This window comes from Phyllobates terribilis, unplaced genomic scaffold, assembly GCF_046119375.1.
Source record: "Phyllobates terribilis strain yellow unplaced genomic scaffold, ASM4611937v1 Scaffold_9__5_contigs__length_417890890, whole genome shotgun sequence".
In the NCBI taxonomy this organism is placed as follows: Eukaryota; Metazoa; Chordata; class Amphibia; order Anura; family Dendrobatidae; genus Phyllobates; species Phyllobates terribilis.
In genome coordinates this window covers 189795325-189816525 of record NW_027362769.1, presented here as the reverse complement: position 1 = coordinate 189816525, position 21201 = coordinate 189795325, and the positions used below count along the sequence as shown (strand labels likewise).

At 49.0% G+C, this 21201-nt stretch overlaps 1 protein-coding gene across 1 annotated transcript in view; it reads right to left on the bottom strand.

Moving 5' to 3' along the window:
• The window catches only part of LOC141161317 (kalirin-like), a 621825-nt gene that overhangs the window by 63452 nt on the left and 537172 nt on the right, over window positions 1-21201 (bottom strand). The window contains exons 36-39 of the mRNA XM_073646130.1: window positions 20133-20304; window positions 13119-13357; window positions 12581-12828; window positions 8574-8673 (exon numbers count right to left, since the gene is read on the bottom strand). Of these exons, the coding sequence (XP_073502231.1) occupies window positions 8574-8673; window positions 12581-12828; window positions 13119-13357; window positions 20133-20304 (759 nt within the window). The remainder of the gene's footprint in view (window positions 1-8573; window positions 8674-12580; window positions 12829-13118; window positions 13358-20132; window positions 20305-21201) is intronic.

Below are 21201 nucleotides of genomic sequence, written 5' to 3'. Positions count from 1 at the left end.
CTGTGTACATACATTACAATACTGATCCTGAGTTACATCCTGTATTATACTCCAGAGCTGCACTCACTATTCTGCTGGTGCAGTCACTGTGTACATACATTACATTACTGATCCTGAGTTACATCCTGTATTATACTCCAGAGCTGCACTCACTATTCTGCTGGTGCAGTCACTGTGTACATACATTACATTACTGATCCTGAGTTACATCCTGTATTATACCCCAGAGCTGCACTCACTATTCTGCTGGCGCAGTCACTGTGTACATACATTACATTACTGATCCTGAGTTACATCCTGTATTATACTCCAGAGCTGCAGTCACTATTCTACTGGTGCAGTCACTGTGTACATACATTACATTACTGACCCTGAGTTACCTCCTGTATTATACTCCAGAGCTGCACTCACTATTCTGCTGGTGCAGTCACTGTGTACATACATTACATTACTGATCCTGAGTTACATCCTGTATTATACTCCAGAGCTGCACTCACTATTCTGCTGGTGCAGTCACTGTGCACATACATTACATTACTGATCCTGAGTTACATCCTGTATTATACTCCAGAGCTGCACTCCTTATTCTGCTGGTGCAGTCACTGTGTACATACATTACATTACTGATCCTGAGTTACCTCCTGTATTATACTCCAGAGCTGCACTCACTATTCTGCTGGTGCAGTCACTGTGTACATACATTACATTACTGATCCTGAGTTACATCCTGTATTATACTCCAGAGCTGCACTCACTATTCTACTGGTGCAGTCACTGTGTACATACATTACATTACTGATCCTGAGTTACATCCTGTATTATACTCCAGAGCTGCACTCACTATTCTGCTGGTGCAGTCACTGTGTACATACATTACATTACTGATCCTGAATTACATCCTGTATTATACTCCAGAGCTGCACTCACTATTCTGCTGGTGCAGTCACTGTGTACATACATTACATTACTGATCCTGAGTTACATCCTGTATTATACTCCAGAGCTGCACTCACTATTCTGCTGGTGCAGTCACTGTGTACATACATTACATTACTGATCCTGAGTTACCTCCTGTATTATACTCCAGAGCTGCACTCACTATTCTGCTGGTGCAGTCACTGTGTACACACATTACATTACTGATCCTGAGTTACATCTTGTAATATACTCCAGAGCTGCACTCACTATTCTGCTGGTGCAGTCACTGTGTACATACATTACATTACTGATCCTGAGTTACATCCTGTATTATACTCCAGAGCTGCACTCACTATTCTGCTGGTGCAGTCACTGTGTACATACATTACATTACGGATCCTGAGTTACATCCTGTATTATACTCCAGAGCTGCACTCACTATTCTGCTGGTGCAGTCACTGTGTACATACATTACATTACTGATCCTGAGTTACCTCCTGTATTATACTCCAGAGCTGCACTCACTATTCTGCTGGTGCAGTCACTGTGTACATACATTACATTACTGATCCTGAGTTACATCTTGTAATATACTCCAGAGCTGCACTCACTATTCTGCTGGTGCAGTCACTGTGCACATACATTACATTACTGATCCTGAGTTACCTCCTGTATTATACTCCAGAGCTGCACTCACTATTCTGCTGGTGCACTCACTGTGTACATACATTACATTACTGATCCTGAGTTACATCCTGTATTATACTCCAGAGCTGCACTCACTATTCTGCTGGAGCAGTCACTGTGTACATACATTACATTACTGATCCTGAGTTACATCCTGTATTATACCCCAGAGCTGCACTCACTATTCTGCTGGTGCAGTCACTGTGTACATACATTACATTACTGATCCTGAGTTACATCCTGTATTATTCTCCAGAGCTGCACTCACTATTCTGCTGGTGCAGTCACTGTGTACATACATTACATTACTGATCCTGAGTTACCTCCTGTATTATATTCCAGAGCTGCACTCACTATTCTGCTGGTGCAGTCACTGTGTACATACATTACATTACTGATCCTGAGTTACATCCTGTATTATACTCCAGAGCTGCACTCACTATTCTGCTGGTGCAGTCACTGTGTACATACATTACATTACTGATCCTGAGTTACATCCTGTATTATACTCCAGAGCTGCACTCACTATTCTGCTGGTGCAGTCACTGTGTACATACATTACATTACTGATCCTGAGTTACATCCTGTATTATACTCCAGAGCTGCACTCACTATTCTGCTGGTGCAGTCACTGTGTACATACATTACATTACTGATCCTGAGTTACATCCTGTATTATACTCCAGAGCTGCACTCACTATTCTGCTGGTGCAGTCACTGTGTACATACATTACATTACTGATCCTGAGTTACATCCTGTATTATTCTCCAGAGCTGCACTCACTATTCTGCTTGTGCAGTCACTGTGTACATACATTACATTACTGATCCTGAGTTACCTTCTGTATTATATTCCAGAGCTGCACTCACTATTCTGCTGGTGCAGTCACTGTGTACATACATTACATTACTGATCCTGAGTTACATCCTGTATTATACTCCAGAGCTGCACTCACTATTCTGCTGGTGCAGTCACTGTGTACATACATTACATTACTGATCCTGAGTTACATCCTGTATTATACTCCAGAGCTGCACTCACTATTCTGCTGGTGCAGTCACTGTGTACATACATTACATTACTGATCCTGAGTTACATCCTGTATTATACTCCAGAGCTGCACTCACTATTCTGCTGGTGCAGTCACTGTGTACATACATTACATTACTGATGCGGAGTTACATCCTGTATTATACTCCAGAGCTGCACTCACTATTCTGCTGGTACAGTCACTGTGTACATACATTACATTACTGATCCTGAGTTACATCCTGTATTATGCCCCAGAGCTGCACTCACTATACTGCTGGTGCAGTCGCTGTGTACATACATTACATTACTGATCCTGAGTTACATCCTGTATTATACTCCAGAGCTGCACTCACTATTCTGCTGGTGTAGTCACTGTGTACATACATTACATTACTGATCCTGAGTTACCTCCTGTATTATACTCCAGAGCTGCACTCACTATTCTGCTGGTGCCGTCACTGTGTACATACATTACATTACTGATCCTGAGTTACCTCCTGCATTATACTCCAGAGCTGCACTCACTATTCTGCTGGTGCAGTCACTGTGTACATACATTACATTACTGATGCTGAGTTACATCCTGTATTATACTCCAGAGCTGCACTCACTATTCTGCTGGTGTAGTCACTGTGTACATACATTACATTACTGATCCTGAGTTACCTCCTGTATTATACTCCAGAGCTGCACTCACTATTCTGCTGGTGCCGTCACTGTGTACATACATTACATTACTGATCCTGAGTTACATCCTGTATTATACTCCAGAGCTGCACTCACTATTCTGCTGGTGCAGTCACTGTGTTCATACATTACTGATCCTGAGTTACATCCTGTATTATACTCCAGAGCTGCACTCACTATTCTGCTGGTGCCGTCACTGTGTACATACATTACATTACTGATCCTGAGTTACCTCCTGTATTATACTCCAGAGCTGCACTCACTATTCTGCTGGTGCAGTCACTGTGTTCATACATTACATTACTGATCCTGAGTTACATCCTGTATTATACTCCAGAGCTGCACTCACTATTCTGAGGGTGCAGTCACTGTGTACATACATTACATTACTGATCCTGAGTTACCTCCTGTATTATACTCCAGAGCTGCACTCACTATTCTGCTGGTGCAGTCACTGTGTACATACATTACATTACTGATCCTGAGTTACATCCTGTATTATACCCCAGAGCTGCACTCACTATTCTACTGGTGCAGTCACTGTGTACATACATTACATTACTGATCCTGAGTTACCTCCTGTATTATACTCCAGAGCTGCACTCACTATTCTGCTGGTGCAGTCACTGTGTTCATACATTACTGATCCTGAGTTACATCCTGTATTATACTCCAGAGCTGCACTCACTATTCTGCTGGTGCCGTCACTGTGTACATACATTACATTACTGATCCTGAGTTACCTCCTGTATTATACTCCAGAGCTGCACTCACTATTCTGCTGGTGCAGTCACTGTGTTCATACATTACATTACTGATCCTGAGTTACATCCTGTATTATACTCCAGAGCTGCACTCACTATTCTGAGGGTGCAGTCACTGTGTACATACATTACATTACTGATCCTGAGTTACCTCCTATATTATACTCCAGAGCTGCACTCACTATTCTGCTGGTGCAGTCACTGTGTACATACATTACATTACTGATCCTGAGTTACCTCCTGTATTATACTACAGAGCTGCACTCACTATTCTGCTAGTGCAGTCACTGTGTACATACATTACATTACTGATCCTGAGTTACATCCTGTATTATACTCCAGAGCTGCACTCACTATTCTGCTGGTGCAGTCACTGTGTACATACATTACATTACTTATCCTGAGTTACATCATGTATTATACTCCAGAGCTGCACTCACTATTCTGCTGGTGCAGTCACTGTGTACATACATTACATTACTGATCCTGAGTTACATCCTGTATTATACTCCAGAGCTGCACTCACTATTCTGCTGGTGCAGTCACTGTGTACATACATTACATTACTGATCCTGAGTTACCTCCTGTATTATACTCCAGAGCTGCACTCACTATTCTGCTGGTGCAGTCACTGTGTACATACATTACATTACTGATCCTGAGTTACATCGTGTATTATACTCCAGAGCTGCACTCACTATTCTGCTGGTGCAGTCACTGTGTACATACATTACATTACTGATCCTGAGTTACATCCTGTATTATACTCCAGAGCTGCACTCACTATTCTGCTGGTGCAGTCACTGTGTACATACATTACAATACTGATCCTGAGTTACATCCTGTATTATACTCCAGAGCTGCACTCACTATTCTGCTGGTGCAGTCACTGTGTACATACATTACATTACTGATCCTGAGTTACATCCTGTATTATACTCCAGAGCTGCACTCACTATTCTGCTGGTGCAGTCACTGTGTACATACATTACATTACTGATCCTGAGTTACATCCTGTATTATACCCCAGAGCTGCACTCACTATTCTGCTGGCGCAGTCACTGTGTACATACATTACATTACTGATCCTGAGTTACATCCTGTATTATACTCCAGAGCTGCAGTCACTATTCTACTGGTGCAGTCACTGTGTACATACATTACATTACTGACCCTGAGTTACCTCCTGTATTATACTCCAGAGCTGCACTCACTATTCTGCTGGTGCAGTCACTGTGTACATACATTACATTACTGATCCTGAGTTACATCCTGTATTATACTCCAGAGCTGCACTCACTATTCTGCTGGTGCAGTCACTGTGCACATACATTACATTACTGATCCTGAGTTACATCCTGTATTATACTCCAGAGCTGCACTCCTTATTCTGCTGGTGCAGTCACTGTGTACATACATTACATTACTGATCCTGAGTTACCTCCTGTATTATACTCCAGAGCTGCACTCACTATTCTGCTGGTGCAGTCACTGTGTACATACATTACATTACTGATCCTGAGTTACATCCTGTATTATACTCCAGAGCTGCACTCACTATTCTACTGGTGCAGTCACTGTGTACATACATTACATTACTGATCCTGAGTTACATCCTGTATTATACTCCAGAGCTGCACTCACTATTCTGCTGGTGCAGTCACTGTGTACATACATTACATTACTGATCCTGAATTACATCCTGTATTATACTCCAGAGCTGCACTCACTATTCTGCTGGTGCAGTCACTGTGTACATACATTACATTACTGATCCTGAGTTACATCCTGTATTATACTCCAGAGCTGCACTCACTATTCTGCTGGTGCAGTCACTGTGTACATACATTACATTACTGATCCTGAGTTACCTCCTGTATTATACTCCAGAGCTGCACTCACTATTCTGCTGGTGCAGTCACTGTGTACACACATTACATTACTGATCCTGAGTTACATCCTGTATTATACTCCAGAGCTGCACTCACTATTCTGCTGGTGCAGTCACTGTGTACATACATTACATTACTGATCCTGAGTTACATCCTGTATTATACTCCAGAGCTGCACTCACTATTCTGCTGGTGCAGTCACTGTGTACATACATTACAATACTGATCCTGAGTTACATCCTGTATTATACTCCAGAGCTGCACTCACTATTCTGCTGGTGCAGTCACTGTGTACATACATTACATTACTGATCCTGAGTTACATCCTGTATTATACTCCAGAGCTGCACTCACTATTCTGCTGGTGCAGTCACTGTGTACATACATTACATTACTGATCCTGAGTTACATCCTGTATTATACCCCAGAGCTGCACTCACTATTCTGCTGGCGCAGTCACTGTGTACATACATTACATTACTGACCCTGAGTTACCTCCTGTATTATACTCCAGAGCTGCACTCACTATTCTGCTGGTGCAGTCACTGTGTACATACATTACATTACTGATCCTGAGTTACCTCCTGTATTATACTCCAGAGCTGCACTCACTATTCTGCTGGTGCAGTCACTGTGCACATACATTACATTACTGATCCTGAGTTACATCCTGTATTATACTCCAGAGCTGCACTCACTATTCTGCTGGTGCAGTCACTGTGCACATACATTACATTACTGATCCTGAGTTACATCCTGTATTATACTCCAGAGCTGCACTCACTATTCTGCTGGTGCAGTCACTGTGTACATACATTACATTACTGATCCTGAGTTACATCCTGTATTATACTCCAGAGCTGCACTCCTTATTCTGCTGGTGCAGTCACTGTGTACATACATTACATTACTGATCCTGAGTTACCTCCTGTATTATACTCCAGAGCTGCACTCACTATTCTGCTGGTGCAGTCACTGTGTACATACATTACATTACTGATCCTGAGTTACATCCTGTATTATACTCCAGAGCTGCACTCACTATTCTGCTGGTGCAGTCACTGTGCACATACATTACATTACTGATCCTGAGTTACATCCTGTATTATACTCCAGAGCTGCACTCACTATTCTGCTGGTGCAGTCACTGTGTACATACATTACATTACTGATCCTGAGTTACATCCTGTATTATACTCCAGAGCTGCACTCCTTATTCTGCTGGTGCAGTCACTGTGTACATACATTACATTACTGATCCTGAGTTACCTCCTGTATTATACTCCAGAGCTGCACTCACTATTCTGCTGGTGCAGTCACTGTGTACATACATTACATTACTGATCCTGAGTTACATCCTGTATTATACTCCAGAGCTGCACTCACTATTCTGCTGGTGCAGTCACTGTGTACATACATTACATTACTGATCCTGAGTTACATCCTGTATTATACTCCAGAGCTGCACTCACTATTCTGCTGGTGCAGTCACTGTGTACATACATTACATTACTGATCCTGAGTTACATCCTGTATTATACTCCAGAGCTGCACTCCTTATTCTGCTGGTGCAGTCACTGTGTACATACATTACATTACTGATCCTGAGTTACCTCCTGTATTATACTCCAGAGCTGCACTCACTATTCTGCTGGTGCAGTCACTGTGTACATACATTACATTACTGATCCTGAGTTACATCCTGTTATACACCAGCAGAATAGTGAGTGCAGCTCTGGAGTATAATATAAAGGATGTACAGAGTTACTGATGTATATACCCAGGGACTCTGCCATGTATGGAGATGTATTTTATATATGATCTACACTTTTGGTGCAGACCCTTTATATTTACACTGGGGGGTGCTGATTTTGGACATGCATGGTCCATGGATGCAGCCGGGGAGATAGAGACATTACAGGACATGATGGTTGCGGGGTGACAGAAGCCAGGACAGGTAGGGGCAGCGTCCATGCATCCGGCCCACAGCCGCACTCACACTGAAGCACATGCCGGGGCGACCGATCACTGGAGACCATGTAACCACCATCATGTTCTGCATCTGGACACGGGGAAGACACCATGTGACAATGTAACGTCAGGAAGGTCTGCTGCACAGGGGTCCTCCGTCGGTCCGTGGGGGGCCGGTCTGCTCATGTGGTTGCCTCCTCATCATTAACCCCTCACATGCCAGGCCCACCAGCAGGGACATCACGTTTTAGTCTGTTAGAATCCTATTGATGGCCGAGTTCACGTCTCCGTCGCTGACCTGTCGTACATTGGAGCGTGCAGCACTACTCTCCCCATCATCACGACGGACACCATGACAGCAGCGGAGACGTGAACTGAGCCCAAGTGTCAGCGGGATGTCGGTTAACCCCCCGATGCCTGGAGGCCGCACACACCATCTGCATGCAGTGACCCGCTCGTGTCATATGCAGGGTAAATCATAGAACCGCACAGAGTGCCATGTACATGAGCGCCATGCAAAATCCTGCAGAAATGAAAAACAGAAATGGCATAAAACCTGCGTCCTGCAGGAGGAGCGGGATGTGGTGACGTGACCCGCGGGGGGGCCAGCTCCTTACTCACTTTCACCTTGCTGCCCAGACCCTCCATGGTTTTACACTGGCCGTTTGCCGCCTTGCCGTCCCATTTTCTCATGCGGAGCGTGTGCCAAGAACATGACTTCCTGTTGTACCAAAAAACGCACCAATCAAATGGCAGAACTGAAATGAGAGCGAAGGCAGGGCGCCGTCCACACAGGCAGGATTCCTGGAGAGAAGCTCAGAGAACATATCAAGCACTCGGCATGCAAGCGAGAGGACGGCACGAGCCGGGCGGGCGCTCTGGACCCGACACCGGGCGTACCTGATATATATACACAGACAAGCAGAAAAGAAGAGGAGACGATACAAATTATCAGAGCCCCCCGCCACCAGTCACACAGCAACATGCACTGCTGACCACCAGACTGCCCCTTGGACAGTGTCAGGACCTGGAAGAAGAATAATATGGCGGTGGTCACATGACCGGGGTGTAAAGGAAGGCGCCCACCTATCCCCCGGACATGGATCTCATCCCATAAGGCTTTATCTGGACTGATCACCTAGAAGCGTGTGATCGCAGCCCATCCTGCAGCGGCTTCCTGTGCCCAGGACATCACCACCTCCTGGTCGCGGCGGGCGTCTACTGTGTCACCGGATGTCTTCTAAAATCTCAGAATATTTGGAGCCTCATCATCCATCGAGCCCTGGTATTTTTTCACTTCATCAGGTCTTCTAGGAACTACATTTTCTAGAACATAATCTTATGTCATCTTTCCTAGAACCTCCTAAACTCACCCCATGTGTCCTAGGACATCATCATCTAATGGCGTCTGTCCTCCTCAGCTAAGCACAATTACTTCATCATTGTGGCACCATCTTCTACAGCCTGTTCTTCTCACCACCATGGCTGACACAGCCATCATGATCTGAGCCAAAGACTTCTACATTGTGGCTCCCAATAGGTCATCTCCTAGCCTAAGCTGTCCCATGTCCTAGAGCCTCACCATGCATCTCCATACGTCCTAGATCCTCACCATACATCTCCAGATGTCCTAGATCCTCACCATGTATCTCCATACGTCCTAGATACTGACCACGTATCTCCATATGTCCTAGATCCTCACCATGCATCTCCATATGTCCTAGATCCTCACCATGTATCTCCATATGTTCTAGATACTGACCATGCATCTCCATACTTCCTAGAGCCTCACCATGTATCTCCATATGTCCTAGATACTGACCATGCATCTCCATACGTCCTAGATCCTCACCATACATCTCCAGATGTCCTAGATCCTCACCATGTTTCTCCATATGTCCTAGATACTGACCATGCATCTCCATACTTCCTAGAGCCTCACCATGCATCTCCATATGTCCTAGATCCTCACCATGTATCTCCATATGTCCTAGATCCTCACCATGCATCTCCATACGTCCTAGAGCCTCACCATGCATCTCCATACGTCCTAGATCCTCACCATGTATCTCCATATGTCCTAGATCCTCACCATGCATCTCCATACTTCCTAAAGCCTCACCATGCATCTCCATATGTCCTAGATCCTCACCATGCATCTCCATACGTCCTAGATTCTCACCATACATCTCCATACGTCCTAGATCCTCACCATACATCTCCATACGTCCTAGATCCTCACCATACATCTCCATACTTCCTAGAGCCTCACCATGCATCTCCATATGTCCTAGATCCTCACCATGCATCTCCATACGTCCTAGATTCTCACCATACATCTCCATACGTCCTAGATCCTCACCATACATCTCCATACGTCCTAGATCCTCACCATACATCTCCATAAGTCCTAGATCCTCACCATGTATCTCCATAAGTCCTAGATCCTCACTATGTATCTCCATATGTCCTAGATCCTCACCATGTATCTCCATACGTCCTAGATCCTCACCATGTATCTCCATACGTCCTAGATCCTCACCATGTATCTCCATACATCCTAGATCCTCACCATGTATCTCCATATGTCCTAGATCCTCACCATGTATCTCCATACGTCCTAGATCCTCACCATGTATCTCCATACGTCCTAGATCCTCACCATGTATCTCCATACGTCCTAGATCCTCACCATGTATCTCCATACGTCCTAGATCCTCACCATGTATCTCCATATGTCCTAGATCCTCACCATGTATCTCCATACATCCTAGATCCTCACCATGTATCTCCATACGTCCTAGATCCTCACCATGTATCTCCATACGTCCTAGATCCTCACCATGTATCTCCATATGTCCTAGATCCTCACCATGTATCTCCATACATCCTAGATCCTCACCATGTATCTCCATACGTCCTAGATCCTCACCATACATCTCCATACGTCCTAGATCCTCACCATACATCTCCATATGTCCTAGATCCTGACCATATGTCCTAGATCCTCACCATGCATCTCCATATGTCCTAGATCCTCACCATGTATCTCCATATGTCCTAGATCCTCACCATACATCTCCATACGTCCTAGATCCACACCATGTATCTCCATACGTCCTAGATCCTCACCATGTATCTCCATATGTCCTAGATCCTCACCATGTATCTCCATACATCCTAGATCCTCACCATACATCTCTATACGTCCTAGATCCTCACCATACATCTCCATACGTCCTGGATCCACACCATGTATCTCCATACGTCCTAGATCCACACCATGTATCTCCATACGTCCTAGATCCTCACCATGTATCTCCATACGTCCTAGATCCTCACCATGTATCTCCATACGTCCTAGATCCTCACCATACATCTCCATACGTCCTAGATCCTCACCATGTATCTCCATATGTCCTAGATCCTCACCCTCTTGTCTTTCACCGATTAGCCCTACATCTCAGTCTTCACCACATCTTCTACGGCCACCTCATCATCCAGCTCTTCTAGGTCGGCTCTACAATCCGCCTCATCCCTCCCACCTCCTTCCCGTCTAGAGGCTCCACGTTCCGGATATCAGCCAGGCAATGTTCACCAGTGCGGACAGATCTGGACGCTGACTCTCGGTGCAAACACCATGAATGGCGCATCATGAGCCGATCAGAGACTTCAATGTTATATCTTCACAGTAAGTCATAACTGTGCACACGGCGGATCAGTGGTGACATCAGGAGGCGACGCTTCTCTGTTATGTCAGACACGTGGTATTAACACTTCATGTACCGATAGACCCTCAGAATCCCCCCTCCCCCCCTCCAGCTGTACATGGCGTCAGGTTCCTTTTGCCCCAAAATTCTTGCATGTTAATTAATTGACATTATAATTGCAGAAAGTTCACAAAATTCCAAATAAAATAAAAAAAAAAAAAAATACTAAAATAAATTAAAAAAATTCCCCAAAAGATAAAAAAACGCTGGTGCCTGATGACAACAGGTCGATCCTGGTGAAAATTTATTTTACATATTTAAAATAGTACATTTAAAATTATTAGTTACAATACAGGTACAATGATGACCATTGTGACTAGCATTATATTGCACGATCTGACGGCATCGATAGGACTGAGGTTTCATTTTTTTTTTTATCTCTTTTTTTTTTTTTTTTTTAAATAGTGCAAAATACTTTATACAGGAATGTACTGGGGGGGCGCGGAGCAAAACAAAATATCTTACAGGTTTACCGTGAACATATATTAAAATAATCAGAAAATAAAGTCCAAAGAAAAAAGGGAAAATAACGACAGCTGTACATAGAAATTGCCACAGACAACAGAATAAATCTCCTCGTCGAGGAGCCCGGCTCAGTCCCACACAGTCCTATCAGCAATTTACAGTATGGCGACATGGCACGTAGTCCGGTCCGGAGCGGCGTCATCTATACAGAACTCCTCTTTACCGTTTCTGTACAATTATTAACAAAAAAAAAAACCTAAAGAAATAAAAATCAGGAGCGTGTCCCGCATGACGCCGGCCGCAGGCTCCGCATTCATCTCTTCTTCCAAAAGCTGTGAAACAAAGCAGCAGAACCTCCCTATAATCCACACACGGCGCCCCGGAAGCACTTACTTGATGCTTCTGTCGTTACTGTCAGCAGAAGGTTTAGTAATCTGCCCCAGAATAGATCCAGGGATCCAGCCTTCGGCCGCCGGCGACTGCTCGTTGGACGGCCGGTAGACCAGGAACATGTTCTGCTGGTTGACGGCCAGGACTTGGACAATCTCCCCTTGGTAGACACAAATCTCGTTCTCCTTCAGTGCATAGTAGTCTTGGATAACAGCCATGGAGGTGGTCCCGTTAGACCCGGCCAGCTCGTTCTGCGGGGGGCGGAGCAGGAGAGAAGGGGGAAGGGTTAAATCAGGGGCGCTCAGAGGGGAAACATTCTGCTGCGGAGAAGGAAACTCCCATTATCCCCCTAAATCTATCTATGATATAAAGTATCTCTGATATCAGGCTCCCGTACCCACCAGACCAGCCCCTCCATCTACAGCCTGGCTGCCCTGGATGTTGTCTCTATGGGATGAGCGGCGCTGACTGGCAGCCACTTATCTCCATTAGTCAGATATGCTTGGCAGTAAAGCGACGGCCTCACAGACGGGCCCATTACCTGGCTGGAGTCGTACTTCTCTGCCGCCTGGTACAGGTCGTACCCCGGGCTGCCGTTGGAGGTAGGTATTTTCCTTTGCGGCAATGACTGGTTCCGGGTGGGGAGGTTGACGCATTTTTCGGAGCCCATGGGTGTGGTGGACAGGGGTCTGCTGCTGGGGGTGGGCGCCCGGCTCATCTGTGGCTTGTTCATGGCGGCGTTGCTCTCCTTGCGCTGGTACTCTATCGGTGATTGCAGCGCTGCACGCGGTAGAGAAGAGCGGCGTCACATCACCACGGCACATCCAAACATTTCACCGCCACTTTAACTTAAAGGGGTTTTCTAGTTTTACGTCCGCAGGCTGAAATCCCGACACAGCTGCACTGATCATTAACTGAGCGAGAACTGGTACACTGTAACGAGGTCTGCAGCTGTGTCTGCAGCCTCTGGAGCACATCAAACAGTGGCAGAAATCCCACTATGCAATCATTAACCCCTAGAGAAAGGGTTTGTTACAGTGTGTCAGTGCAGACAATCCTCAGCTCTACAGCACAAATCTCTCTCCTGCCCTGATGATCTGTTACAATGTATCAGTCCAGGCTGCTCCCCTCACAGAGGATTACACGCTGCTGATACAAGTGTAACGACCGCTCTGCTGTGTGACAGTATTAGATCAGGAGGACCGTGGATACTGGGATAGGACCAGTCACTGAATAGAAACAAATAATGGTTTACTGTAAGACTGAGGCTAGACACCACCGCTGCTGCTGCTCTCTCGTTTGGTGGGCTGAAATTTTCACATACCGCCAGACATGGCAACAGACAGGGTGGAGGTGTTGGTCTGCTCCTTTCCTCACAATGTGCTTTCCAGGTCATCCCCCCGGTTCCCTCACTTATGTTTCCTTCCTTTGAAGTCCACACCATCAGACTCTTTAAACCCTTCTCCCTGCGAGTGGCAGTCGTGTATCGCCCTCCAGGCTCCGCCCGCCAGTTCTTGGATCACTTTGCCACCTGGCTTCCTCACTTTCTATCCCCACCCTCATCATGGGCGACTTTAACATTCCCATCGATGACCCCCTCTCCCAATCTGCCTCTCATCTACTTTCTCTAACTTCTTCATTCCGTCTCTCACAGTTTACGAATTCTTCTACCCATGAAGACGGGAACACTCTGGACCTGTTTTTTTCCAGTCTCTGCTTGCTGGATGACTTTACCAACTTCCCTCTCCCGCTCTCGGACCACAACCTTCTCTCCTTCTCTGTTAAGAATTGTCTCCTCACCCGGGACACCCCCACTTACCACACTTATAGGAACACACGTGCCATTAATACCCAGCAGCTTATGGACAATCTCCACACATCTTTAGCCCCCATCTCCTCCTTCTCCTGTCCAGACTTGGCATTGTCACACTACAACAATACACTGAAGATCGCCCTAGATGAAGCAGCTCCTTCTACTCGCAGAAAGATCAGACACAGACAACGGCAGCCCTGGCACACGATGCAAACACGCTTTCTTCAACGTTGCTCGAGGTGTGCTGAGCGTCAGTGGAGAAAATCTCTTTTAGCAGAGGACTTCATCCACTATAAATTCATGCTCAAAACCTATAACTCTGCCCTTCATCTGGCCAAACAATCCTACTTCACCACCCTCATCACTTCAATGTCCAACAACCCAAAACCACTTTTCGAAACCTTAAACTCCCTCCTGAAACCTAAAGCGCAGGCCCCCATCACCAACCTCAGCGGGGAGGATCTGGACACTTATTTCTTGGAAAAAATCAACCACATCCATCAGGACATCTCAGCCCAATCTCCTCAGTGCCTGGATCCCCTTCCCTACTGCACTTCAAGCTCACTAGCCATCTTTGAGCCTGTTACAGAAGAAGACGTTACCCAGCTCCTCGCTTCTTCTCGGCCTACAACCTGCAACAGTGACCCCATTCCTTCACATCTCCTGCAGTCCCTCTCACCGGTGGTCACCACTCACCTGACTAAAATATTTGACCTCTCTCTTTCGTCAGGTATCTTTCCCTCCTCACTTAAACATGCCATCATAACCCCTTTACTTAAAAAGCCATCCCTGGACCAGAACTGCACTGCTAACTACAGACCTGTCTCTAATCTTCCCTTCATCTCTAAACTCCTGGAACGCTTGGTCCACTCCCGTCTAATCCGCTATCTCTCAGATAACTCTCTCCTCGACCCTCTACAATCTGGTTTCCGCTCCTTACACTCCACTGAAACTGCCCTCACTAAAGTCTCTAACGATCTACTAACAGCCAAATCCAAAGGTCTCTGCTCCCTGCTGATCTCCTGGATCTCTCTGCAGCATTTGACACTGTGGATCACCAGCTCCTCCTCACTATGCTCCGCTCTATAGGCCTCAAGGAAACCGTTCTCTCCTGGTTCTCCTCCTACCTCTCTGACCGCTCCTTCACTGTATCTTTTGCCGGCTCCTCTTCCCCTCCTCATCCCCTTACTATCGGGGTTCCGCAGGGCTCAGTCCTAGGCCCCCTCCTCTTCTCTCTATACACTGCCCCTATTGGACAAACAATCAGCAGATTTGGGTTCCAGTATCATCTCTATGCTGACGACACCCAACTATACACTTCTTCCCCTGACATCACCCCTACCCTAATACAAAACACCAAGGATTGTTTATCTGCTGTGTCTAGCATCATGTCCTCCCTCTATCTCAAATTGAATCTCTCCAAAACTGAACTTCTTGTGTTTCCCCCCTCTAGTAACCTAACTCTACCTAATATCGAAATTACCTTGGAGGGGTCAACCATAACTCCCAGCAGCACACCCGCTGCCTTGGGGTCATATTCGACACTAACCTTTCCTTTACTCCCTATATCCGATCACTCACTCGCTCTTGTCACCTGCATCTTAAAAACATCTCCAGAATCCGACCTTTTCTCACTTTGGAAACTGCTAAAACTCTGACTGTCGCTCTTATTCACTCTCGTCTGGACTACTGCAGCTCTCTTCTGATCGGTCTCCCTCTTACCAAAATTTCCCCTCTCCAATCTGTCCTGAATGCGGCAGCCAGGGTCGTATTTATGTCCAGCCGCTTCACCGATGCTTCCATCTTGTGCCAGTCATTACACTGGTTACCCATTCACTACAGGGTCCAATATAAACTCATTGCTCTCACCCACAAAGCTCTCTACAGTTCTGCACCACCTTATATCTCCTCTCTCATCTCAGTCTATCGTCCTACACGTGCCCTCCGTTCCACAAATGACCTAAGGCTAACATCCCCCATAATCCGAACCTCACACCTCCGTCTCCAAGACTTCTCTCGTGCTGCACCAGTTCTCTGGAATGCTCTACCCCAGACGATCCGATTGATGCCTAGCCCCGATGTCTTCAAGCGCGCTTTAAAAACCCATCTCTTTAAACAAGCCGACCACCTCAACTACTCAGTAAACTAACTTTCCCCTGTTCCCTCCTAAATACTATTCAGAATCTGCACCCTACTGTTCATCTGTTTCTACACCCTCCATGCACTCGATAACTGCACTCGGTAATTGAGTATTGCACTTTAACATACAGGCTGATGACCGGATCATACAGCTTTATATGATAATCCCGACTTATTATAATTGCCAGACCTGAAATAACAAGCACTTTCCACCTATTGTGTCCCCCCATTTCCGTGTAGAATGTAAGCTTGCGAGCAGGGACCTCACTCCTGATGTAACTGTTAAACTGTCTCACCTTGTATTGAATTTATTGTTTGTACATGTCCCCGCTTAATTGTAAAGTGCTGCGGAATATGTTGGCGCTATATAAATAAAAATTATTATTATTATTATTAAAGTCTTGTCACACAGCTGCGGGGACGTTACACTGTATTAGCGTAGGCTCAGACAAGTCTCACAAGTCCTGCTCTCTGTTGATGGCTCTTACCTATACTGTTACACTGTAACAACACCTAAGCTGTGAGAGCAGGGCTTTATTTCCATCACTGACAGCAAGCAGAGATTTATTTTAACACTATGGCTGCAACATCAAAGCTCCGGGCCCAACGGGCGTCACAGATATGCAAGTCCGGGCACAGGGCGATACACCGGCACACGGCGGGCACAGGGCGATACACGGCGGGCACAGGCACACGGGGGGCACAGGGCGATACACGGCGGGCACAGGGCGATACACGGCTGGCACAGGCACACGGCGGGCACAGGGCGATACATGGCGGGCACAGGGCGATACACGGCGGGCACAGGCACACGGTGGGCACAGGGCGATACACGGCGGGCACAGGGCGATACACGGCGGGCACAGGCACACTGTGGGCACAGGGCGATACACGGCGGGCACAGGGCGATACACGGCTGGCACAGGCACACGGCGGGCACAGGGCGATACACGGCGGGCACAGGGCAATACACGGTGGGCACAGGGCGATACATGGCGGGCACAGGGCAATACACGGCGGGCACAGGGCGATACACGGTGGGCACAGGGCGATACATGGCGGGCACAGGGCGATACACGGCGGGCACAGGGCGATACACGGTGGGCACAGGGCGATACACGGCGGGCACAGGGCGATACACGGCGGGCACAGGGCGATACACGGCGGGCACAGGGCGATACACGGCGGGCACAGGGCGATACACGGCGGGCACAGGGCGATACACGGCGGGCACAGGGCGATACACGGCGGGCACAGGCACACACACGTCAATATGTCAGTATGAAGAGAACAACTTACTGGGAGGAGGGGACGGGCGCAGCCATGAAGGAAAAGAAGCGCAAGAGTTAACAGGACAGAGACAAGACAGAGGAGAAGCAGCAAATCACAGAATACAGATTAACCCTTCACAACAAATATGGCGGCCGCACAGGACGGCGACCCGCACTGCGGTATGAGGCTGGGGAGACACTCAGAGGAGTCCTGGTGGTGGCAGCTTTCCCAGAGTAAGACCCAACCTTGTATAGCGAGACCCGGGTGCCGTCGGACCGGCAGATCCACATTACAGCACGAGTTATTCTATATATCGGGTGTTGGCTTTGGGGCGAGGCAATATAATAAATCCTAGCAGCGGTATCCCCAATCCCATAAATAGTCCCCACCAGAATCCCAGGAGATCCAGTGACCGCACAGAACCTGAGCCGAACCAGGAGAGCCGAGATCCAATACTGCCCGGCCAGCAGGTTGTAAGGGGTTAAAGGGAACCAGTCACATTGGATAACGCTATTGACCTGCAGATATGTTCTTACAGGTTCATAGAAAGGTGTCCACAGCGCACCGAGTGTGCCAAGCCGCGCCACAGCGCACCGAGTGTGCCAAGCCGCGCCACAGCGCACCGAGTGTGCCAAGCCGCGCCACAGCGCACCGAGTGTGCCAAGTCGCGCCACAGCGCACAGAGTGTGCCACGCCGCCCCACAGCGAGCGGTGACTGTAGCCAGGCCAGCACAGAGTAGCGAGCGGTGACTGTAGCCAGGCCGGCACAGTGTAGCGAGCGGTGACTGTAGCCAGGCCGGCACAGTGTAGCGAGCGGTGACTGTAGCCAGGCCGGCACAGTGTAGCGAGCGGTGACTGTAGCCAGGCCGGCACAGTGTAGCGAGCGGTGACTGTAGCCAGGCTGGCACAGTGTAGCGAGCGGTGACTGTAGCCAGGCTGGCACAGTGTAGCGAGCGGTGACTGTAGCCAGGCCGGCACAGTGTAGCGAGCGGTGACTGTAGCCAGGCCGGCACAGTGTAGTGAGCGGTGACTGTAGCCAGGCCGGCACAGTGTAGCGAGTGGCGACTGTAGCCGGGCCGGCATTGTGTAGTGAGCGGTGACTGTAGCCGGGCCGGCACAGTGTAGCAAGCGGCGACTGTAGCCGGGCCGGCACTGTGTATTGAGCGGTGACTGTAGCCGGGCCGGCACAGTGTAGCGAGCGGTGACTGTAGCCAGGCCGGCACAGTGTAGCGAGCGGCGACTGTAGCCGGGCCGGCACAGTGTAGCGAGCGGCGACTGTAGCCGGGCCGGCACAGTGTAGCGAGCGGCGACTGTAGCCGGGCCGGCACAGTGTAGCGAGCGGCGACTGTAGCCGGGCCGGCACAGTGTAGCGAGCGGCGACTGTAGCCGGGCCGGCACAGTGTAGCGAGCGGCGACTGTAGCCGGGCGGGCACAGTGTAGCGAGCGGCGACTGTAGCCGGGCCGGCACAGTGTAGCGAGCGGCGACTGTAGCCGGGCCGGCACAGTGTAGCGAGCGGCGACTGTAGTTGGGCCGGCACAGTGTAGCGAGCGGCGACTGTAGCTGGGCCGGCACAGTGTAGCGAGCGGCGACTGTAGCCGGGCCGGCACTGTGTAGTGAGCGGTGACTGTAGCCGGGCCGGCACAGTGTAGCGAGCGGTGACTGTAGCCAGGCCGGCACAGTGTAGCGAGCGGTGGCTGTAGCCGGGCTGGCACAGTGTAGCGAGCGGTGGCTGTAGCCGGGCCGGCACAGTGCAATGAGCGGTGGCTGTAGCCGGGCCGGCACAATGTAATGAGCGGTGGCTGTAGCCGGGCCGGCACAATGTAATGAGTGGTGACTGTAGCCGGGCCGGCACAGTGTAATGAGCGGTGACTGTAGCCGGGCCGGCACGGTGTAGCGAGCGGTGACTGTAGCCGGGCCGGCACAGTGTAATGAGCAGTGACTGTAGCCGGGCCGGCACGGTGTAGCGAGCGGTGACTGTAGCCGGGCAGGCACGGTGTAATGAGGGGTGACTGTAGCAGCGCCGGCTTTGCCTATGTGACTGACAGCCGGCGCTACCAGGGAGGAATAAGCTTATTTTCTCCTGCTTTCAGTACCACGGACGGGCACCTTTATAGCGCTTTTAACCTGCGGATGAATCGCATATCTACAGGTTAATAGCAATATCCAATGTGACCGGGTCCTTCACTGTCATTAGTAAAAAACATGAAACACAAAAAGAAAAATCATTGGAGGTGCAACGTCCGACCATATAACTGCAGCCCTAAAGCTACAGACCGTCGTCCTGCAATTCTCCACATTGCAGTCCCCCCACCACCAGGCATCCCACTCACCATTGAGGAAGTCTCGCTGGGTTTCCAACACCAGGCTGATGTCCTGCACCCAGGCCTGCTTGATTTCAGAGTTGGCCGCCTGGAGAATGACCCTCTCAGAGGTGTCTCTGCTCATCAGAGCAAACTTACAGGGATCGTTGTCAACATTTTCTTCCAATACGAGATAATTCATCTGTGAGAGGAGAAACAATGTGACCCTCAAAGCTGTGAGAGAAGGAGAAGAGATGCAGAGAGCGCGAGCGGGAGAGGAGGAGCAGAGAGCGAGAGCGGGAGAGGAGGTGCAGAGAGCGAGAGAGGAGGTGCAGAGAGCGAGAGCGGGAGAGGAGGAGCAGAGAGCGGGAGAGGAGGTGCGGAGAGCGGGAGAGGAGGAGCGGAGAGCGGGAGAGGAGGTGCGGAGAGCGGGAGAGGAGGAGCAGAGAGCGGGAGAGGAGGAGCAGAGAGCGGGAGAGGAGGAGCAGAGAGCGAGAGCGGGAGAGGAGGAGCAGAGAGCGAGAGCGGGAGAGGAGGAGCAGAGAGCGAGAGCGGGAGAGGAGGAGCAGAGAGCGAGAGCGGGAGAGGAGGAGCAGAGAGCGGGAGAGGAGGTGCGGAGAGCGGGAGAGGAGGTGCAGAGAGCGGGAGAGGAGGAGCAGAGAGCGGGAGAGGAGGAGCAGAGAGCGGGAGAGGAGGAGCAGAGAGCGAGAGCGGGAGAGGAGGAGCAGAGAGCGAGAGCGGGAGAGGAGGAGCAGAGAGCGAGAGCGGGAGAGGAGGAGCAGAGAGCGGGAGAGGAGGTGCAGAGAGCGGGAGACGAGGTGCAGAGAGCGAGAGACGAGGTGCAGAGAGCGAGAGAGGAGGTGCAGAAAGCGGTAGAGGAGGTGCAGAGAGCGAGAGAGGAGGAGCAGAGAGCGAGAGAGGAGGAGCAGAGAGCGAGAGAGGAGGAGCACAGAGCGAGAGCGGGAGAGGAGGAGCAGAGAGCGGGAGAGGAGGTGCGGAGAGCGGGAGAGGAGGTGCGGAGAGCGGGAGAGGAGGTGCGGAGAGCGAGAGAGGAGGTGCAGAGAGGAGGTGCAGAGAGCGAGAGCGGAGGTGCAGAGAG